The sequence below is a fragment of the Antrostomus carolinensis genome, unplaced genomic scaffold (assembly GCF_000700745.2).
Source record: "Antrostomus carolinensis isolate BGI_N321 unplaced genomic scaffold, ASM70074v2 scaffold38347, whole genome shotgun sequence".
Taxonomy (NCBI): domain Eukaryota; kingdom Metazoa; phylum Chordata; class Aves; order Caprimulgiformes; family Caprimulgidae; genus Antrostomus; species Antrostomus carolinensis.
Window position 1 is genome coordinate 26550 of NW_010325985.1, and position 21996 is coordinate 48545.

General features: G+C 52.9%; 1 protein-coding gene across 1 annotated transcript in view; it reads left to right on the top strand.

Moving 5' to 3' along the window:
• SZT2 (SZT2 subunit of KICSTOR complex) overlaps nucleotides 1–21996 on the top strand; it is a gene marked incomplete at its 5' end in the record, with an annotated part of 56274 nt that overhangs the window by 26364 nt on the left and 7914 nt on the right. The window contains 37 exons of the mRNA XM_029085825.1: nucleotides 26–230; nucleotides 426–538; nucleotides 996–1254; nucleotides 2687–2852; nucleotides 2935–3027; nucleotides 3211–3292; nucleotides 3431–3712; nucleotides 4076–4214; nucleotides 4473–4589; nucleotides 4707–4770; nucleotides 5154–5339; nucleotides 5410–5748; nucleotides 5887–6076; nucleotides 6462–6536; nucleotides 6735–6873; nucleotides 7108–7228; nucleotides 7472–7601; nucleotides 7717–7869; nucleotides 7983–8085; nucleotides 8468–8585; nucleotides 8820–8931; nucleotides 9386–9504; nucleotides 9916–10080; nucleotides 10742–10826; nucleotides 14191–14379; nucleotides 14500–14697; nucleotides 15057–15226; nucleotides 15412–15578; nucleotides 16027–16124; nucleotides 16974–17106; nucleotides 17211–17338; nucleotides 17631–17761; nucleotides 18281–18463; nucleotides 18890–19160; nucleotides 19387–19466; nucleotides 19814–19939; nucleotides 21675–21880. Of these exons, the coding sequence (XP_028941658.1) occupies nucleotides 26–230; nucleotides 426–538; nucleotides 996–1254; nucleotides 2687–2852; nucleotides 2935–3027; nucleotides 3211–3292; nucleotides 3431–3712; nucleotides 4076–4214; nucleotides 4473–4589; nucleotides 4707–4770; nucleotides 5154–5339; nucleotides 5410–5748; nucleotides 5887–6076; nucleotides 6462–6536; nucleotides 6735–6873; nucleotides 7108–7228; nucleotides 7472–7601; nucleotides 7717–7869; nucleotides 7983–8085; nucleotides 8468–8585; nucleotides 8820–8931; nucleotides 9386–9504; nucleotides 9916–10080; nucleotides 10742–10826; nucleotides 14191–14379; nucleotides 14500–14697; nucleotides 15057–15226; nucleotides 15412–15578; nucleotides 16027–16124; nucleotides 16974–17106; nucleotides 17211–17338; nucleotides 17631–17761; nucleotides 18281–18463; nucleotides 18890–19160; nucleotides 19387–19466; nucleotides 19814–19939; nucleotides 21675–21880 (5635 nt within the window). The remainder of the gene's footprint in view (nucleotides 1–25; nucleotides 231–425; nucleotides 539–995; nucleotides 1255–2686; nucleotides 2853–2934; nucleotides 3028–3210; nucleotides 3293–3430; nucleotides 3713–4075; nucleotides 4215–4472; nucleotides 4590–4706; nucleotides 4771–5153; nucleotides 5340–5409; nucleotides 5749–5886; nucleotides 6077–6461; nucleotides 6537–6734; nucleotides 6874–7107; nucleotides 7229–7471; nucleotides 7602–7716; nucleotides 7870–7982; nucleotides 8086–8467; nucleotides 8586–8819; nucleotides 8932–9385; nucleotides 9505–9915; nucleotides 10081–10741; nucleotides 10827–14190; nucleotides 14380–14499; nucleotides 14698–15056; nucleotides 15227–15411; nucleotides 15579–16026; nucleotides 16125–16973; nucleotides 17107–17210; nucleotides 17339–17630; nucleotides 17762–18280; nucleotides 18464–18889; nucleotides 19161–19386; nucleotides 19467–19813; nucleotides 19940–21674; nucleotides 21881–21996) is intronic.

The following is a 21996-nucleotide window of genomic DNA, read 5'->3' on the forward strand; positions in this document are numbered from 1 at the left end:
TATCTCAGGATTGTTTCTTTTGCAGAAGTGAGCCGTGACCCTGGAGAACAGGGTGGCCCCTCGCGGAGAGATGTACATATCTCCTTCTGCCGCCAGAACTCACAATCTGAGCTGGGCGAGTGCCGCCGGTTTCGCTGCCCCGTTTACATCTACAGCTGCTCTTTGGAGCTGTTACGAGAGCAACTTGTCAGCCCACGGACACACCGTCCTCCCCGGGACGTCTTTTTCAGGTAATACCAACCATGCTTGATTTCTAGAAAAGGAGATTCCTGGATGAGAGGCTGGCTCTAACCCTGCCTTATTCTCTTGGCTTGGCCTCTGCTTTATAGCAGCCACGGCCTGTGTGCACCCAAGGGCCCTGCTTTACTGGCACCAGAGTAAAACATGCTTCATTGGTGCTAAAGGCTGTGGTTCCTCTTTTCCAGGTCCCAGTCTCTGGAACGTCCTCCCACTGCTGCTTGGTTAGACCACAAGCATAAGGAGTTGGTGAGTTACTGCACGCTGCTGCAGGAGCATTCTCACCAGTGCTATGTGAAAGGTGAGGAGCAGCGTGATGGAAGCAGAGACAGGCTTGGGGCTGGATCCTAGATCTTCTTTTAAGAAATCAATGTCTCATTTTTCTTGTGTTCTTACACTGAGCAAAGGGAGGAGCTGTGGGACTGATCTCCCACCAGGAGGGAGTTAAAGGTGCCTCTGTGCATTCCCTATGAGCCTTGCATAGGCTGTTCCTGGACCTGTGCATTGCTGTGGAGGGGGGGTCCCTTTGAGTTTTTCCTCTCACCTTCAGGGTGGTGGATCCCAAGGCCACTCTGGCATGACATAAGCCCAGGCTAACATGTAACATTAGGCGTCCTGGCTCAGCCTTGTCTCCCAGCCCCCGTGCTGACTGCAGCTCTGTGGTGGGACTTGATGAAAATCTGTACATGGCCATCACCTGACTCCCATGGCCTCGCATCCTTATGGTGAGGTGCTCAAGCACTGTGTTTGATCTTTAGGGCTGTTCAAGAGCCTTCAGCAGTCACACAGCATCAGCTCCCAGGACCTACTTACAGCCATGGACTACTGTGAGGAGCTGCTCCAAGAGATTGATATCACCAACTTTCTGCTGACGGTGTGCAGCCATGTCCGCTCATTCCGAGAGAGCCACCAACATTTCCGTACACACTGCAAGACAGCCAGCTTCCAAGTGGACAGCATAGAGCAAGAAGAGGAGCAGAGCTCTAGGGAACGGGGTGTCTTGGTTTCTGAATCAAGGTAGGGGCCCACCTCAGTCTTGCTTCTGTTTTTAGCATTGGGCCAGGACAGATCTTTCTTCAGGCATCTTCTACTGCCTGCTAGAAGGAATGTTCTAGGGCAAGATCTAACAGATCCACATGTAAGGACAGATATTTCCAGTGGGATACCCACCTGGTATGGTGTCCACCAGGACCTTCTCTTTTTTTTTTCTAATCTCTGGTGACATCCATTCTTTCACTTTCTCTTGTACTCTTAGCTCATTACGGTCCCATCTGGCCTGAGCTGGAGGGCACTTTGTCTGCAAGTAACTCTCAGACTTGCTTTTGGAGAAATTATGCATCTCCTGCTGCTTGACTCATTTGAGTTTGCTGTTTACTCTGGTGAAAATGACAGGTTTTTTTATCTTTTTCTAGTGAATAAAGTGTCATCTTTTGGGTTTTTTTAAATTAAAACTCTGGAAAAAAGTTCACAAGAGAAACAACAAGGGAAAGTTGAAATATGCCTGATGCTAAACTTCTGTCCTGCTATTCCTTAGGGTATTTAAGGGGTTTGTATTGCCTCTGGAAAATTAAGGAGGGGGAAAATACTGTACCTTAATGTCTGTTAAAGAAACACCTTCTTTAGGTCCCTTGTCCTCTTTGCACTTGACTATCCTCAGTTCCTTTATGTGAATTCACCAGCATTTGTTGGAAATACCCAATCCTATTTCTCCTTATGCTCTAAGTCATCGAGATGAGGCTGTGGTTTTGAAGAACACTCAGTGTTTGGAAAGTGAAGTGCTACTTTCCCAGAGAAAAACTGTGGGAACTTTTTTTGTTTATAAGATATTACGAGTCACCTGTCCCAATGCTGATTGTATAAACATTACTGAAGGACACACAGCTTGTAACACATTGCACCTAGATCTTCCATCTCTCTTACTAATTTGAATACCTGAGGAGTACTTTGACCAAATAACATCTCACTCCCCAGATCGCTTTTTCTGAGTTTTAGGACTGATTCTGTTATGGAGCTGCTGAGTGAGCATGGGCCTGAGCTTTGTGCTCTGCTCTGTGCTGCCAAGACACTAGGGCTGCTGGCATGGTGGTATCTGCTGTGAGATGCCCTGAACTGGGTGTTGGTAATTCAGATTGCTCCAGGCCTGTCCCTATACTCAGCCATGCATCTTTTTTTCCCAGGGAGGGTATGTAGTGTGGTTATAGATACCTGGCCACAGGATCAGCATGGCCAAACTGCCTCTGGCCTGGCTTCAGATAGCCTGAGCACTTATCTGGGTTAGTGGATGGCAGGAGGGTTTCTGGGGCTGTAGGGGTGGAGGCTGTGTAAGTCACATCGTGTTTACACAGATGAGGTGTGGGCAGTGTGGAGTGGGATGCTTGCAGAGTAGATAATATGTACAACTATTCCCGTTTCTTGATTTGCCTGTCTGACCTGTCCACAATCCTGTCAGCGCGGAAATGGAGGACTACAGTGAGCAGGACTCCCACAACATTGCTAGCCCCACAGAGGAGCCTAAGAGCAGTCTGGGCACCAGCTGCTGTTCAGAGTTTCCCCTCTCGCTGCTGGAAATTGGACAGCCCTGCCAGGCGCACCCTGACTTGCATAAAATTATCCAGGTGAGGAACGTGGGAGCTCAGCTTGGCTCCTGCAGGAGGATGGAGTGGAATGTCTGCTTCATATTTGGGATTTCTCTTTTAGGAAAAATTCCTGGAAATTGGAAGTTTACATTTCAAGCCGGTGCCATCAAATCCTCATTATTTCTTCTATTGCCCACCGTCAGCCAAGAAAGAGGTAGGCATGGTGCCGTCCTGCCAGGCATCTAGTCCTTGTGGAGGGAGATAGCTTTGCTTGGTGTTAGATCTGGATTTGGGGCTGGCATACCCATGGGTAGACTGAGTCCCTTGGGGACACATCAACAGCCTGCTTCACTGCCTGGCGTGATTCTAGTATCTGCCCTTCCTCTCTCCGTCTCAGGAGGAGGCATCTCGGGATCAGGCAGACAGGAAAGGCAGTGAGGACATGGAGGGATCAGAGGCAGAACTGGCAGCTGAAGAAGGTAACATTTGCTTGCTCTGTCCCCGAGAAGAAAGTTTCTGTAGTCTCACTGTGGTGATGCCTTTCAGAGCTTAATGGTGTCTGGTGGGGCCTCTGGGGACATGGGCCTGGTTTGCTAACAGGGAACCTGTGTCAACAGGAACTGTGTCTGGGTGCTGTATCGCCACAGAGAGTGACCCAGAGCTGGAAGTGGAGTACCGTGAGAAGCTGGAGCATGAGTTTCCAGATACAGATTCCCTGTCTGACTCCAACACGGTCAACCAGGATGATGACTCTTTCAGTGTGCTGGGAGGGGACTCACTCAATGAACAGGAGTTCCTGGAGCAGGAGATGCCTCCACTCTTTGTAAACCTCACCTGTTCAGTGAAGTTGCGTAGCCAGCACAGCTCTATGCCCGTGCAGTCCCTGCCGACTTGTCTAGGTAAGAGCAAGCCTTGCTGTGAGGTTAAAGGGCAGTAGGGCTTCTGTCAGGTCTTTGCTGGATGAGCAACCCCTGGAACAAACATGCTTTGTCCTAAACAGTAGTCCCTCTGGACCAGCCCTCCCTGTATGGAGCCCACAAGGTCTCCCAGCATCAGACTGGGGCTTTTTCACCACATCTCCCACCTGCTGTGGGACTGGTCATGGAAGGATGAAAGGATTATGGAGGATGATGGCCTTCTTGAGCCTGTCTGGGTGTGTGGGACAGTCACCTCTTGCAGTCTCTGTACTTGCCACAGCCTGTGTATGTATGTAAGCAGAGCTGTTTGTTGCTTGATTCCCTTTGACTGTGATCTCTCCTCAGGGGAAGTTCTGGGTTGCCTGGAAAGCTGCCAAGGCTTGAACACCATTGACTTGGGGGACCTCTGTGTGACCTTGGACATCTTTGTGCTGACATTGCCCCTGGAGATAGAAGTTGTGAATGCAGACATTCTCCACAACAGGTGGGTGGAAAGAGGCCCAGTCACTCACCCATCCTCTTCCTGCTCTTTCCAGCCAGAGTATCTCAGCTCCTCTCCATGTGCTGAGACTCAGCTTTCTCCTTCTCCCAGAGCCTCCCACAGCCCTAAGAAAACTTAGATTTTTCCAAGATGGGCTCACCTTCTCTAGAGATCCCTTTTCCCTCTCTGGAACCTGTATCTGTTTATCCTCTCTGGCTCAAAAGCTGATGCTCACTCAGCCTGCTCTCTCTCCTGTGGCAGATGCACCTCAGAGAGCAGCGTGTCCTTCACACGCTCTCCAGGACAGCCATCCTCTTTCCGCTCAGATGAGGATATCATGCACAACTTGGAGCGGCTCCCATCCACAGGAGATGAGAGGTATGGCACTGCAGGTGTAGCAGGCCCCTCATGGGCTCCTGTTGCTGCCTAGGAGCTGAACTGTGGTGGCTGCATGAATGAGAATGACTGGCTGATTCTTCTTCTCCTCTCTCCTAGGCACCCTGCGCTTTCCAACCTCCCTGGAGTGCACAGGCAGGCTATTGAAGCCACTATGAATGAGGTGAGCCAGCCTTGCCAACTACTTGTTTCCAGCTGGAGCACTGTGGCCACAGCTCACAACTGCTGTTCCACACTTCCTAGCCTGCTCCAAGCTGCAACCTCTGTCAAATGAAGTGACTCACAGGCCTTGCTGATATCACACAGGCCATGGGCCTTGTGTTCCCCAGAAGTGTGGGATTACCCTGATAAAATTCTTACTGCAGTTGGGGCGGGACAGACAGACCTCTCTTCCAAAGGCCTTTTCTTAGGTACATTCAGAAGGAGATGAGGGGATGTAGATGACGAGAGGGGCTGCCCTCATCCTGTGGGGACTTGGATCAGCATTGGGGCAGCTGTGCAAATGCTTATCACCTGGGTCTTGCTCTGTGTCCTTGCTCTGCTCAGATTCGCTGGCTCCTGGATGATGAGATTGTGTCTGCACTGCGGCACTCACAGGTCATCAGCACCTCCATCCTGCACCGAGTGGCCACCCATATCTATAACTCCAAGGGGCGGCCCAGCTGCCACAGTGAGGTGGTGCTGCTCCAATTTGTCTTTGGACCTGAGCACTCTCTGGAGAAGTTCAAGGAGGTAAAGAGAAATCCCTGAGGCAGCATCATACACCTAGCTATCAGGATGCTTATTCTTCCTTGTGTTTCAGGAGTTCAGAAGAATGGCTCTGCCAGGCTACATGCTCAATGCAGAAGGCAGTGACTACCACTATATCTCCATCAGCCGCCTGCACTCCAAGCGGGCAGCTCCAAACCCTTTGGAGACACCCTGCTTGCAGCAGCCAGCTGGAGGGAGCACCAAGACAGCCCTGGGCCAGGCAGGCCGGGAGGGGAGCAGCGAAGCAGATGCAGAGGGCTCTGAGCTACACCATGCAAGCTGTGTCCTTCCAGAAGAAGCCCAGGGTCTTTGGGGGTGGCCGGAGAGTGACACACGCATTGTCCCAGACACAGGAAACCCCATACGTGGAGGCAGCCATGCACTGGATGAGGTGAGAGACACTGAGGTGGTCTGTTGGCGGGAAGATGTGGGACACTGGTAACAGAAGGTAGAAGGATGCAGGAGTATGATCAGACTTCTTTTGGTGCCCGTTTTTCTGGTAACTTTTGCAACCTTTGCTTGTGTGCAGGTCCCGGAAGAAGCACTGAGCCTTGGGCAGAGCAGAGCACCTGGTCATGACTCTCTGGAGGAGGCAGCTCTAGAGACAACCATACAATCCCTGCCATCCTCATCCTCTGAAAAGGGCTACAGTGAAAAATCGCTGTTGGTGACACCATCTGCAGCAAGCCTGGCTGACTCTGTAACACAAGGCAGGGAAGGTAGGAGCTGTCAGTGTGGGCAGGATGTACCTCAGCCTCAAGAACCTTTAAGAGAAGGGCCTCGTTTTGGCTGTAGCATACAAAACATGACTGCTACTCCTGTTCCCATCCCTAAACACAAGTTGGTGGTGTTGCACTGTTGATCTCTTCCTTGCCAGGCTGCTGGCAATCCAGTGCTTAACAGTACCCAGGGTACTAGGCTATGCCCTAGTGACAGGAAGTTCCTGGTGGTTCCTGCAATGACTTTGAGAACCCATTGCCCAGCACTGCCTCCCCATGGCCAGTGCTGCCTGGTTGTCCTGTGATGTAATGTTTCTCCAGCAGATGGGTCATGTGAAGGGGCTTAGCAGGTGCTCTCATGATCAAACTCCTCCTCTCTTGGCAGGCTCCAGCAAGCAGCGTCCCAGCCGTGTGCAGAGCCTTGTGTCGAGCCAGGGCAGCATGGACTCTGACCACCTGGGTGAGTCTGCTGGGGCAGGCAGGCAGACACTGGCAGTGACATGATAGTGTGAGGGCATGGGGGGCTGTGTGCCTGGGCTGGGGTGACCCCTGAGGACTCAGCGGCTTGTGAGTGGCTCTGATCTCCTGGAGCCTGTGGTGCCTGGGGAGGAGGCTGGCCTGCCAGGCAGGTTGGAACTGAAGCAAGGATACATTGCAGGTTATGATGGAGGAAGCAGTGACTCGGAGTATGAGGAGGCGCTAATGAGTGACCAGGAACCCAGGTGTCCCCTCATGCCGGATTTCTGGCTCATCATAAAAATCCAGCAGGACCGAGTGGAGGTCTATTATCACACACGGTAAGCAGGATCCCACTGCCTGGCCACAGCTTCTCTGTACCAGGACCTTATTGCCACTCCCTCATCTCCGGACAGGATCTTCTTCCTGCCCCATGTGGGTAGGGAGCTGCAGGACTAGACTGGTGCTACATAAGAGGAAAGCAGCCACCCTTCCCCACTGTGTTCCTGCTCCCAGCACTCAGAGACAGGCACTGTTCAGGTGCTCTGCTGACCCTTCTCCTCTTCCCTGTAAAGCAGCCTGAGTGTGGAGAAGGCAGCATCAGCAGAGACAGAAGAGGAGCAACCAGGGGAGTGCCAGAGTCTCAACCAGGTGGTGGTGAAGAAGATCAGTGAAATCTGCAGGGTTGTCAATCAGGTAACAAATCTGCAGAGGGCAGGGGGAGAGCTGCGAGTCATTAGATGGCTTACATAAGAAGGAACCTCTGGAGGTTGTGTGGTCTGGGCCCCTCTGGGTCAGAGGAGGGCCTGGGGATCCAGTTCAGCTGATGTCAGCTTGGCGGTCAAAGGAAAAGGACTCAGTCTGGACCCAGGTTCTTCTCCATGCTGTCTTCTGTGGGCTGTGCAAGCAACAGAACCAATCTTTTCTCATCCTTTGTAGCGCTTGCTGCTGCAGGACCTGCATGACAGCCACATATGCAACTCATTACTGGTGGCAGAAAGTGAGGAGGATATCTGGAAGAGTGAAACACCCTATACTTCGTACAGGCAGCGTGTCGTGCCCACAGATGGTATGAATGTGCCCTTGTCCATGCCTCGGTGGTAGTGCCACTGCCTGCCCTTGGGTGACTAAAAAGGTGGTGACTTCTGCTCTATGGCCCCAGCTATGTCTGATGTTCTTTGTAGATTACTCTGTAGAAGAGAGCTACCAGCCCCGGGACTACCTGGCTGCCACCATGCAGTTCATGCCAGGGCACTTTGCTTGTGATGTTGTGTGGAGCACACTCATCCATGTGCATTCACGCCTCAAGATGGGCCCCAACATGGGAGTCTCACGAGGTGCGTACAGCCCAGGTTCCCCCTCATTCTGCATGTCAAGACTCTGGCATCTGGCTGGATATGCACAGCAGAGGAGGGTGTGTGGGATAGCTAACATCCCACGTTGCCCACAGCTATCCAGGCTCTTCGCTCGGTGCTCAACGCCTTCTCTGTGGTGAACAGGAAGAATATGTTTGTCTACCAGGAACGTGCCACTAAATCTGTTTTCTACCTCCGGTAAGAAGCCAGCGTAACTTGTTGGCCTGACCCTGCCCTGCTACATGCATTACACCAGATTGAGAGCTCCTTGGGGCAGAAAGTGTCTGCCCAGCCTCAGGGACCCTGCTGTGACCCAAGCAGCGGATATCTGATTTCTGATGAGTCGGAGTCACATCAAGCCAGGCCCCTCCTACTCTCCCTGTACTAAACCTTTACGTGGGAGGGAAAAGGATGATTTCTTTGAGGGAACCAGAGAGCAGTTTTTTCACAAGCTCCATATCGTAAGGACTAGTCCCTAGGAAGTGCACAGGGGAGAGCAAGGAAAACATGAATCTTCTGTGGAGGTATGATGCTGTTGTCCTTGGGAATGGAGGCTGACATGTCTTTCTCCTGTATTCAGACTGACTGAAACTACCTACAGTGGGAAGGTGTGGGAAGCAGAGAGCGTCCTTAGTCCAGCGTCTCGCTCGCTGGCACTGACACGCAGCCAGGAGCCCATTTACACTGAGGATCTAATGGTGAGTCTGCTGCTCTCTGGGAGTGGCTGTTGGTCCTCTTGGTCACAGGAATAGAGGGAACTCAGTAGTTCCATTAATCTGGATTTTATGTGGCATAAAACTTATGTTGTAGATGTGTGGGGTGGGGCAGCAGTGGGTGGGTTCTTCCTGACCTTGCTGACAGCCCAAGACAGTGATGGATCTCGAATTCACATGGAAACTGTTTCTGTGTGTGGCTGTTTTTTTCTTCTCCAGGGTTCGCGTTCCTCTCTGGACACAGCCTCATGCCGTAGTGTGGACTCTACCCGCCCTGTGGGACAGGTAGACCGGCACATCCAGCTGATGGTCCATGGTGTTGCCCCAGCAGGTAAGTGTTACAGCACCTGGCAGCAGATGGACTGTGCTGGTGCAGAAGAAGAGGAATAGAGCCCCAGTCCCTGCCTTCTTTGTTTGAAGAGCAGAGAAAGTATATCCCTCCTGTGTAAGCTGCTTTTCCTTAGCTCAGAGCTGCTCTCCATTCTGTCTGGATGGGAATGTGAGGAAAAGATCCATGGCCCACAGTGAAACTTCCTTCAGACTGGGTGGCTTATGCCAGCTTTCCCTGTGCAGGAGCACATTTGTCTTTGCCTGCTGTACCAGCAGTCTTTTGTGATCATGAATGAGTAGAAAAAGATGCCTGAAGAAATTGATGGTGAGGACAGACATGTTCCTTGGGAAGTGACTGTGAGGGTGGTACATCCTGAACAGGCAGGGAGGGGTGGCTGTGGCCTTTCTTACTGGATGGGGTGAAAAAGGTGCATGTACCTCTGCCTGCTGGTCAGGGCCTGAGATCACAGATGAGCTGGTGAAAGTGCTGCGCAGACGCCTGGATGAGGCCACCCTGGATATCATCACTGTGATGCTGGTGCGGAACTGCAAGCTGACCCCAGCAGATGTGGAGGTACCTTACTGAATATCTGCTCTGCTCATCCCAGAGCCCATAACACTTTCCTACTTTTTGACCAGTCTCAGCCTCTCCTGCCTCAGGGCAGAGAAGGCCAGGGCAGTTTGCTGCATCCCATTCCCTGCTCCAGTGCTTGCTCAGGCTAGTGTTCACTGAGGTGTATGCTGTGTGGGTACCAGGGTAGATGGGAAGTCATCTTTGCTGGGGTTTGCAGCATGGCAGGGCCTCCCTGTGAATACCCCTGGAACATCTGCCCACATCTGTCTCAGAGTGCTGTCTATGGACCTAGGTTCTGCCCACCACACTCTCCCTTCATGTAGCAAACTGGCATAATTGGGATCAGTATCAGAGACCCAGGCCATACTGTTAGTCTCAGCTGAGTTCTAAAGCCAAGCGTTTTCTCTGCAGTTTATCCAGCCCCCTGGGACACCACCCACAGAGGTCCTGCAGTTTGCACTGCCACCCTCTGCCCTGCCTTGGCTGCATGCAGTGGCCTACTATCTGCGCCAGAACCTGCTCATCTTCCTGCACACCCCAAAGTACACGGACAGTAATGTGGAGCACCACTTCAAGGTGAGGAGGGCTGTGAGTTGGAACAGCAGTCTGCTCAGCTTCTGCCTGCTGCTGGGGGTGTTTGTTGGGACAACTCAATCAGGTTCCCAGCTCTACCATGTAGGGTCGCAGAGGAACTGACACGGAATACTGAAACCTGCAAGGAGTTTCCCAGGACTATGAGCAGTTCCTGTTTGGCCTGGTATAAATATACACATTTTATATATATATATATTTATATATATATATACACACAGGTCTTGTTTTGGTATAAGTGGTCACTTACTGTGGAAAAAGCAGCAGCCACAAAGCTCATACCCACAGTCTTCTCCCAGGAGCATCGAAGAAGACCCCTTGCAAAGCTGAGCATGGCTCCTTGCATGGCTCCCTCATATGTAAGAACTGAAACATTAGGGTTAATAAAAGTTTGTAAGCAGCTACCCCCCCCCCATCAGCTTTGCCATAGCAAGGATAGAAGGTGAGGCCAGTTGTGTAGTGCTGTATAACCCTGCACAGAGCTGTAGGAGAGTCCAACAGTGGCCAAGGCTGTGCTGGCAAGTGTTTTAATTAGGTCTGGGTTGCTTGCTACAAGTCTGGGGATGAACTCTGCACGCACATGAGGCTCTACTTCCAGTTAAGGCAAGTTCTCTAGTCTGCAAACATTCTTCCTTGCTCTCCTTAGCACTACTTCAACCACAGTGGGAGCATCCCTGACCAAGATCTCTACCTGTACAACAAGCCAGGCGGCCAAGGCACTGGTGGCAAAGGTACCGTGCTCAACTCATTTCTGAAACAGGGTATGGGGCTGTGTGTTGGAGAACCATTTCCCACGTTGGAGAGTTCTGAGTAACTGAGGAGGGCCGGTGTTCCTCCGATGGCTGGGAGGTGGGCAGGGTGTGTGCTTGGGGGACTGCACACCTTTGTGTATGCGGTGGAGTGAGCCAAGGCCTTCCACAGAGCAACTTTCTAAGCTTGGCCTGTTGCTGTAGGAAGCAGCTCTAGGTTGCAGTAGCTGTGGGGGCAAGACACAGTGAGACGCCAGCACATGTGGGGCCCAGAGTCTCAGTTGGGCTGGAGCAGGGACAGTTGTTGCTGGAGCCTTGCTGCAAAGGGGTAGCTGAATGCTGCATGTAACTGAGCAGGGCCTGTGGGAGCAATATCTGTGCTCTTTTCTCTGGACTGCTGGAGGAGGGATTGTATAGGGCCCATCCTGCAGCAGGCTGTCATGTCATGTTTTGTCCAGGCCATGTGGTCTGTCACCTGGCCATCATGTGTCTCGTGCCCCTTGTGCACCATCTGAATATTCTTCTGTTATGTAGGTACCATGTCGGACCTTGTGCAGCACCTCTTTCCACTCTCCCACTTTCAAGGTAGCACCTGTGGCTCCAAGTATTACTCCAGTTCCTTTTCCCATGCAGCTCCCTGGCCCCTCTGGTCCCTGCTGTTCTTGTTTTCCTTGTGTTGTGGCTTCAGCTCTGACTCCTCTGTGTGTTTGTGTATGTGTCTCCATTTAGCTGAGCCTCCTCTTTCTTGCTGGCTGGATAAATGAGCAAACAGAACCTGCTGCCCTGAGATGGCAGCTCTGCAGTCCCTGGCTGCTGAGGGTCTGTGTGCTGCCCTGTTAGCTTGCAAGCAGTGAACTCCAAAAATCCTTCACCCTTTTTGCCCTGAGGAAGATGGGTCATGATGTTTCAGCTGTGATTTGTGCTCCAGGGTCATCACTCTCCCAGTGGCTGTGTCCTGGAGTGAGGGGTTCCCTTGCAAACCAAGGAGCTAGAGTGACTGGGCACCACTAGACATGTACATTGTATTTCAGTGAGCCTGAGTCAGAGGGGACTCGGAGTCTCTCTCAGAGAGGAGGTAACAGCTCCCTAGCACCCCACCTCCCTGCAGGATGCAATGGATGAGTAGGTAGCCAAACTCCAGTGCACCAGGCAGTAAAGTCCTTGGCAGCTCTTGCTAACTTACCTCTTCCTATAGCCCCAGAGCTCGGGTCTTGAATTTCTTACCTGTGATTAAGTGGTTGTATTTCAGCTTCTCTGTGCTCCTGTAACAAGACTGTAAGTCTTGTTCCCTGTGGCAAGGAGGTTGGCCTTTCTGCTGGTGGAACTGGGGCAGCCATCATCTCTGCCCCGAGGGACTGTGCCAGCTGCAGGGTGTTGAGTGCTCGGCACTTGCTTGGCAAACCAGCTCTGTCTCGGGCAGCACATGCAAACGAGGAGTCAGTTCCTGCAGTTGCTGACCTGGCCTGCTTGAAAGCACTGCCGTGGGTGCTTGCTCTCTAGAGCACGTGTCCCAGCCTGAGGAGGATGTGGGACATCATTTTTTCATTGTCCTTGCCCGAGATGGACTGAAGCAGAGCAGAGCTACAGGAATGGATGTGATAGGGAAACCTTCTGGGGAGAGGGAGGCTGAAGAGGCTCAGTGTGGGAGTTTATCTAGGAGAAGAAGAGGGGAATAACTACATCTTACTCTGCAGTTACCCACATGAACATCCACTGTCATTCTGGTGGGCCTGAGGCTGTCAAGCCAGTCAGAAGAGGAGTTTGTGCCCTTTACTGTTTAAAGAGAGAAAGTCTGGAAGAGCTCATACTCCCTGTCATGTGGGGCAGATTTGCTGTCCTGGGTGAAGTCCTGGTCAGGAGATTATTAACTTCTCCATTGTTTGCTGGATAAAGGGTTGTTCCTGTGCCTGTCTGGGAAAGAGACATGCCAGAACCTGCTGCAGGGCACCTCTGAGATAAGGCAGCTCCTGTACTTTTCTTCAAGAGGAGGGGTGCTCATAGGTGTAGAGTTTTCTTTCCTCAGTGCAAGTGAACTTCCCTCTGACTTGAGTGCCCACTTCTCCTTTGGGAGCAGCTGTCTCCATCCCAGTGCCCTCTCCTTTGCATTTGGCATGTCTTGGAGGAAAGGTTGCTGCAGAGTTTATGCTTCATTAGTAATGATGGAGACCAGATGGTTGTGCTGCTGATGAGACCTGGGCACAGTCTGGTGGGGCTGGATTTTTCTCAGCACAGGGAGGGCACCCATCCTCCGCTTGGTGCTGTGAATCCAGTCAGGTGCAGTTTGGTTGGCAGCAGAGTCTGGTGTCACTCCCATCTTTACTGGGGTGGAGAAGGACAGAGTATGGGCTCAGCAATGCTGTGGGGCTGAAGTGGTGTGCATCTGGACACATCATCCTTCAACAGTGTTGGGGCAGCTTTGCCATCCAGCCACCTGAGTGCTGGCTTAGTTGGTCAGGGGGCTTTGAAAGGGAGTGCGAGCATGTAGGGTTACAGCATGGGGTTTGGACATCAGAACTACATCCCTGCTGCTGCTTCCCTGGTGCCCAGGCCAGTGAGCTGGGCCATGAGGAGTCAGCTCCTGTTTCTCCTATGGTCTGTAGCTGGGCTTCTCCTGCGTGGCCCAGGGCACGGAACATGTGGGCTGTGGAGCAAGCACTGTGCTGCTGCTCTGCATCTGAACTGTCCTGTTTTGTGTGTGTAGGGAGGCTACAGGCAGGGCCTGAATATTACTCTGCAGCAACTCCAGGCTAATAGTACGTGTCAACATGCTTTGTTCCCAGCCTTGCTGGTAGGAGTGTGTGGAGAAGGCCTCGAGATCAGATCTTGTACAGTGGGGAAGGGGCTGTGAGTGTAGTCTGCAACAAGGTGTCATGTACACAGCCTTCTTCTGCAGGGACTCAAAGTCCTTCATAGTCTGGAGGGGGCTGCTGGAGAGTATCTGGGCTCTGTACTCTGTCCCTTAAGAGGATAGGGATGGTGAACCCCACCCTGTATCTCTCTGCATAAAGGCAGAGATACTTTCCCCTTGCATATGGGTCTGGACAACTGAGGAAGCTCCTGCAGGACAAGGCAAAAGCTGCTGTGCTGCTGCAGGAGAAAGATTCTTGGGGTGATGGGGACACTTTGTGCCAAATACCATGCTTCTTACGCTGGCTCCCCACAGGCACAGCTGGCCTCTGCTGCCCTGGCTGTGTCCCCTCCTGTGGGCCCTGCCTGCCACGTGGCACTGTGCAGCCCAAGTGGTGACACAGTGGTCCCAGGTGCAGGGTGGCAGGCTGTAGGCAGAACTGGTAGGGGTGCACCCAGTGCTCGGCTGATGGAAGCTGTCTCGGGCTCTCCCCTGCAGGAATTGCATGCATTGCTCTGACGTTTGTGGATGAGCATGGCAGCCCCACCTCGCTGCCCCTTGGGGAGAGGCCTGACCCCCTGAAGCTGCCTTCCTCCTCGCTCATCCTGGGCCTGCTGCAGAGCGCCGACTTCGAAAGCCTCACTGCGGTCAGCAGGCACCAGCCGGAGGCCGGCACCCTGCATTCAGGTAGGGAGTGAAACAGGCAACAAGCTGCCGCTTCCCCGCTGCCCCTGCGTCCCCTGGGTCACCTGGGAGGGCTGGGGAACGCGGGGTGCAGAGCCGTGCAGGACTGTCCTTTCCCCGCAGAGCCCCGCGTGCTGGTGCGCCTGGATATCTGGGAGAAGGGCAACATCAGCCTGCTGCAGCTGTCGGAGAAGCTGCGCGGGGCCCTGCGCCACGCTCTCTGCGATGCCGTCATGGAGTTCCTCGTGCTGCCCGCCCCGCTCTGTGTGGAGGCCGCCTGCCCCCTGGGTGCTGCGGACCTGGAGGAGCTGAGCTCTGCAGGTGAGAGCCTGGCCAGGACGGCCACCCTGAGCCCCGAGCCAGCCTTGCTCCTCCTGCCCAGCCTGATGAAGTTTGGCTGGGCTGGGGGAACTGGGACTGACGGGTCTAGGAGGGAGGAAACCAATATCCCCTCTGCAAGCTTCATTGTGTGATGTCTCAGGGAAGCATTATAGAAATTAGGGTTGGAAGAGATATTTAAAGGTCTATCTGCTCCCCAAGACTGAATCTACTTTGCTGTATGTTGGTGAGGGCTCTCTCCTCTCCAACCAGGTTCTGGCCAGCCACAGTGGGCTACACAAGAACACCAGCAGTGTTGCAGTGGGAGACTCTGGAGAGTCTGATTTGCTCTGTCTCCACAGGAGGCCTAAGGAGGACTATGTCAGAGACCAAGGGCTTGGCCCTCGCCACTGGTGGGGCTGGCAGGAGCTGTCCTCCACCATTGCACTTCACCTCTGCCCCTTCGTCCGGCTCTGGGGAGCCTGTGACACCTACAAGCAAGCTGGGACGCCGCAGCTTCTGGGACATGCTGGTAATGTTGTTGAGGGACGAGTGGGCAGCGGGGCCTGTAAATCCCCATGGTGTGTCAGGGCAGGAGGAATGGAGAGGAGGGATCTGGCTGGGGTTGGGAGGCCGGGCTGGCAGCTGGGACTGTGAGATCAGGGTGCTAGCTGGGCTGTGCATGTGCACAGCCTTAACTCATCCCCTTCTCCCTAGAGCAAGGCAGAGTCCTCCGAGCTGGGCAGCCCCAAGACTACTGATGATATTGTGCTGGAGAGACCAGAAGAAGCTCGCACAAGGCGGCGGCACAAGACTGAGAACGTCAAGCAGCATCTGAGCCAGGATCGGGCCACAGCCACAGCTGAACTGGAACAGGCACAAAGGCAAGCTCAGCCTGCAGGCCGGTTAGCCAGGGTGTTGTTCCCCTCCCTCTGCTGTACAGCGCTCTGCAGCCTGACATCCTGCTGGCGCTGTCTGCATCTTAACCCTCTGGGCCACATCCCCTTTGCTTGCAGTTTCTCCCTTACACATCCCGTTAGGGGAGCTGCCTTCCACACACAAAGCCAGATCCTTATTGCTGGAGTGCTGCTGGGAGTGCTGCTGGTTCTCCCTGCCAGAGATCCCTTCCCTGCACTGTGGGGCCCTGTGCAACACCTGACACCCTTATGGCTACTGACCCAGAAGGACCAAGCTCAAAGGCTGTAATAACCCCAAAATGGAGTTCCCTGGGCTCTGATCTGAACCTGGGTGGGGAGAGACCATTGTACCTTTGTGCCTTCATTGCTGTTGACTTTGATCTGGTATAACTGTGCTTCCTTTTCCTCTTCCCAGGCGCCGAGCAGGCCAGTTGGAAGAAGGGGATGTAGGTACAATGCACCCACTCTTCAATCAAACCTGCCAGCAGTGGATGGCATTCATGAACCACCTGGGTATGTATCTCAGGTCTCAGATCCTCCAGATGGGCTGGGGATAGGCCTTTCTCCCTGGGGCTCTGAGGACAGGTTCTTATATGGTACCAAGCCATGTGCTTTCATCCCTTTCTGATCTCTACCTAGTGACACACCATGTCTCTTCCCAGACCTCACCAGAGTCCTGTCAGTCTCAGGGTCAGCATCAGCTTTACAAAGCTGTGGCAGGAGTCTGGGCGTGTATCTCTGTGCACCTGAACAAACCTGCTAAGGCCTGTGGTTGCATCTGCCGTGTTCCAAGCGCAGGGCTTGTGGTGGTGAAGGAGCTCCCAGATGTAGCGAGGAGGGAGGATGTCAGCGTCTGCAACATGCTCTGGGGCTGTGAAACTGCCTGGGAGACCCCTACTCTTGCAGGGAGGGAGAGGAGGAGGAATGGTGGGATTTGGGTCTGTGTGGCTGCCCCGTTGCTGCTTTCTGGATCCCTCTCACTTCAGTGTTTGCACATCCTCCCACACCTCCTGCTAGCAAGGTAGAGCTGTCCTCCTTCTCTGATGAGGAGTACGCCAGGGAACAAGGAATAGGTAGAAGAATAATGTGCAATGCTCACAGCATGCAAGGAGTTTAGTCCAAGTCCCACTTCAGGGCAGAGCCTGCAACCAAGCATTATTTCAGCCTTCATCCTCTCCTCCTCCATATAAGGTCCTTGTTCTCCAGCTGTGCCTGCCTCAGTCCCTGGCAAGGCAGGAATTTGGCCTGCTCTGGGCAGCAGGCCTGCAACAGGACTCCCTTAGCCCTCTCCACTGCCCAGGCAGGCAGGGCTTGGCTCTGGGGCAGCCTGGCACTTTGTCCTACAGTGCTTCATCCACACAGGGTGCCCATCGGTGCAGCAGTGCTCAGCGGAGATTGTGTCCCGTTTCCTCCTGTCCTCCATCCTGGTGGAAGTGGTGAGCCTGGTCACTGCCCTGGCGAGTGACACCACTGTCAAGGTGTTTGAAGAGATCTGGTGAGCTATGGGGTTCCTAGGGAGCTGTTTGGCACCAGTCAGTTGTGCCAGCCTCTACTCCTGTGGCTCTACTTGACAGCCACCTCTGGTGCTCTTCTTTGCAGCTGCCATCGGGGCACCACCTTCCTGCCCTATAAGCCTGGCCAGAGTGCCAGCCCTCGCCCTGCAGCCGTCAGACACTTCATCCTGCTGGGACGCAACTTCCAGCAGTGGCGTTGCAGCACAGAACAGGGTGAGTGCCCGGCCAGGGTCCACAGGACTGTGTGATGGGGGCTCTTAGTGTGGGAGATGTGTGAGTGGCGTTCTCCTCTTTGCTGGGACGGACTACTTGTGTCTGGAGGTGGGCAGTGAGTTGTCTGTTTTCAGCTTCTGAGACCTTATTCTCAAATTTGCTTATAAATGCTTATTTCAAGACGAGCTGAGTAGTACTGCAGCACAACATCCTGTCATGCTGCCATAATGAAATGTGGGATTTAAGAGTGGGATCAACTGGTCTGAGGGTCATTAACTCTGCCTTCTTCCAGCTCATAAAGGGCTCCAGCGCTTTGAGGCCATGGAATTCAGCTCAGCAGAGAGAGGCTCTGACCCAAGCCTTGTTGGACAAGACCTGGCACCTCGGCAAAGGTTCCTCTTCATGGAGATCATTGACAAAAAGGTAGCAATGATGCCTGTGTGATGTTGTCTCCTGAAAGCCAAGCTGTTCCCAACTGTCTTAGGTATAGAAAGAGGAGAGGAGAGGAAGAGTGCCTCTGCAGGTCACCAACCTTGCCTGGGCAGAAGCTCTCCAAAACAGCTGTGCAGGATATCTCTGCTCGTGCTGCAAGCAGAGCTGGGGTTCCCTGCAGCACTGTGGGGAGTACTGGAGGGGCAGCAGCTCTCGCTGTCTCTGACTTCAGTTGTCTCACTGTGGACTATAGTTGCCCTTTCCCTCCCCACTGTCTACATCAGGCTTGGGCACTTGTGCTACCAGTGCGAGTACCACCACCACCTCTGCCGTGGTTGTTAACAAAGAGGCTGTGAATGAGCTGTTGCCACTCTCCCTGTCCTAGCCTTGGCATTTAACTCTGGCTGGAGCTCCAGAAAGTACCACCCAGAGCACCTGGGGCAGCCTCTGTCACCATGCAGGCCCTCTCTGAGCGGTTCTTCACCCTTTCTCCCCTTCCTCTCTCTCCAGCTGATGCTCTACACCTACAACTGGTCCCCAGACCTGGGGGCCAACCTGAACTGCTCGCTGACTCGCCTGCTGCAGTGGCAGAATGCCCGGTCCCACATTGTGCACTGCTTGCTCAGCCAGAAGCTGGGACTCTTCCACCACCACTGCTTCATGGACACACCATGGCATGAGGACAGCAAGCAGGTAAGAAGCCCTGCCAGGCAGGGCAGTCCTTTCTGCTTCAGGTGGTGCCTTGACAGCTCAGCAGTCTGAAGAAGGTTGCAGACACTTCTGTGCTTTTGTGTGCCAGTTGGCAAGGTATCCCCAGGTGCTCACAGGTCCAACTGTGGCTGTGTCCAGCCAGGCTGTTGCTGTCTGTTCTTGGAGACAGAAGAGGAAAGGGAAGCAGGTTCTGCTGTTCACAGTGCTTATTTGTGAATGGATTATTTAGGGTGGAGGAGGCTGGGGAATGGGCTTTCCACTGCACATTAGGGCCATGCTGGGCCGAGGCATGTTCTCCTCAGGACTGGTGATGGAGAAGATCAACAGATACTTCTGTAGGTGGCCAAAATTGTGCTTACTCTGTTCCTGTGGGTTCTTGCTCCATCATGGCTGTGTCTGCTTGCTTAGGAGCCAAATCCTTTCCTGAACTCCACTTTGGAGGTGGATGCACTGATCCGGAGCTCCAGCCCCCCACCTAGCAAGGAACAAGGTCGGCTGAGCAGCTCTGCCCGCAGCCTGCCGTCTCTGCACTTCCATCCCGATGTGGTGCCGTTTGATGAAGCTCTGCGGGATGTTACCACCATCAAGCACATACCCCATGGGCCTGAGATGGGACCTTTTGACCCCGTGTCTCGGCATGGAGCCCAGTTCTTGGAAATCAAGAGTATGGAGAGGAAAGGTAAAGCAAGGGGCTTGGTGTCAGGGGAGCCGGCCTAATCATCTCACTCCTGGAAAAGGAGATCAGAAAGAGCAGAACAAGAGTTCTGGTAGAGGGCACTGTTTTCAGCCACTCCTGACAGGCTGCTGTGAGGGGATGGTTTATCCTGAGTAGGATAAAAGTGAAGGGGAGTGGCAGTACCTGGGGCTGTGGCTCAATGCTCTTGTGACTGCTTTCTTTCCTCCAGAACTGGAGAAGCAGATGAAGATTGAGAATCTCTTTGTTACCTGGCAGCAGCGATCAGCGCAGTCCAACATGCCTATCAGCGTGAGTGCAACCCGGGCGGGCGGGTGGCAGGCTGGGCCTTCTTACAGCGCACTGGTAGCACCAGGTTGCCTGTGGCAAAGGGGAGCACTGAAGCTCAAAGCAGAGTGAATGCCAGGGATGGTGTTTGGCAGCAGAGCCATGCTCTCTGCTTGAACTTCTGGGGTTGCTGGGCTCTAGCACCAGACTTGGGAATTGGGGCCTCGCTGCCCAGCACTGGAAAAGCTTTGCTGGAGGGTTCCCTCTAGAGTATCATCTCCACTTGAGCAGCAGGACAGTGTTGTGACAGCTTGTTCCCAGGCTTGGCGAGGGATGTGTGCTTGTAACCATGTTCCTCTTGTGCTGTGCAGCTGGCAGACCTGGAGACCCTGAAGCAGTCCTCACGCCTGGTTCACTACTGTGCTACCCCCTTGCTCTTTGACCCGGCCTTCCGGCAGCAGATCCAGACTGACCAGCAGGGCAAGGGAGAGGGGAAGGTGAGTGTCAGCAAGCACCAGTGCGGTTGGGCTTTGTGCACTGAGGCAAAGGATGGCTTTGCAATCTTCCCAAGATAGGGCTCCTCTGAGCTCACCCCTGCATTACAAAATGAATTTGCACTCTGTAAGGTGGAGACTGAGAAAATCCTTGGGTCCTCAAAGCCTTTCTCCTGCAACCACACCATCCCTGGGGAAGACTGACTTCCATTTTCTACCCAGAGAATTCAGGACTGAGTCTAGCAAAGTCATCAGGGAGTGTTGTCTGGTACTGCTCTGTCAGGAAGCAAAACTTCACTTTATGCATTCAGCAGCCAGACTGGTAAAGCTTACCTGGGCCCAGCAAATAACTAGAATAATTGAAAGCAAATCAGCTGAATCTTGAGCAGGCTGCAACCTGACAGACTAACGGGCGCTCATCCTGCACCGGCTGTTTGCAGTCTGTATGTGTGTCAGAAGGGAAGAAGAGGTTGTTGTAATTTATCTAAATGTCAAAAGGCTTCTGACAGGGTCTTTAAACAGAGGTTGCTACATAAATTGAACACTCACAAAAAAAAGGAAAAGTATCACAGAATAAAAACTTCACTTTGTTTTTGGAACAGAGCAAAATGAAAATTGGTTATTCAATTTGAAGAGCCTGGCAGCAGGGGTTTCAAGGTTGTGTATTGGGTTTTGTATCTCCAGATCATTTATTGCAGTACATATGAGATGCCAAGCTCTGCAATGCTGTGTGGCTGTTCAGATTGATCGGAACAGAAAAAGACTGCAAGGAACTCGAGAGGGACTTGAGTAGCCTGTGAAATGAGAGGTATTATGGAAGCAGGGACCTGGTTCCCAGTAAAACAGAGCACAACGTGGAGAGAAATATGAACTCCTGTATTATACACTAACTGCAGAGCTTGTATAGAGCAGAGAGCTTGGTGGATTTCTTCAATTCGTGAACACTTGCATACAAAAGGCAAACTGTTTACAGTACCTCAGAAAGGGGTGTTAGTATTGTGGATAATATTCCAGTAAGTTTCTAAAATACTAGTATATTGATGTCTTCATCTAGTCAGTAAGTGTGAGACCAAGCATCTCATGGCAAAGGCACTGAACTAGAGAGACTGACAAAATCAGAGAGAAGCCAGAGAGACCCCAGGTAAAGAGACTGCTGCTGGGGTAGGTGCAGGAAAAGGCAGATAAAAATATGTAAAAGAGCCACAGGCTTGAAGTAGAGAGATCAGGAAAAGAAACCTCAATCTCTCACAGCACAAAGACGAGTATTTAATACATCAAATGGAGAACTGAAAGTGGCTAAAAGCAAATACTGTTCCTATTCAGTGCTACTGAACTACTAGTAAATCCTGAGAAGGCAGCAGGATTCATAAGGGGATTGGACTCTTACCATGGCAGTAGGAGCCGAAGCTCTGTTCAGCCTTGTGTGAACCAGTTGTGGGCCACTATAATTTTGTGGAAGTTGTTCTGGGAGGGAAGATGTGGATTATCCCCTTTTGCCAGGGCACCTTTTCCTGCAGTCTGTTGAAGTGCTGTGAGGTCAGCCCATGGCTGGATAAAATTTGGATCTTGTGTTTTGGCACAGGCACTGGGACAGTGTTTGAGGAACCAGCTGTTAGTGCTCTCTGGTAGAGAGAGATCTGCCTTCCACTCAACCAGAGAAGTTGGTGGTATCCCAGCAAGTGTCACCTGCTGGGGCCAGGCACAGCAGGTCTCCTTAGGAAATTATTTTCTCTTCCAGAAGCGCCATCGCTCAAATGACTCTACAGCTTCAGGGAGGGACCGCAGCCACAGCTGTGACTCGACAGAAGCGCTGCCCTGCAAGGTGAAGGAGGAGCCCTGGCTGCAGGAGATGTGCAATGCCTTCTTGCAGCAATACATCCAGTACCTGCAAAGCATGGGCTTCATTCTGGTCCAGGTGCGGCCACCCTCACCCACCACTCGCAGGTCGGTGATGTTCTGGGAACTCTGGTGTTGGAGAAGGGCTGACACACTTGAGCTATGCCCTGGGTTGACACAACAGGAGACAATGGCTCCCCTGCTCAACGTTCTTTCTGCTGTCA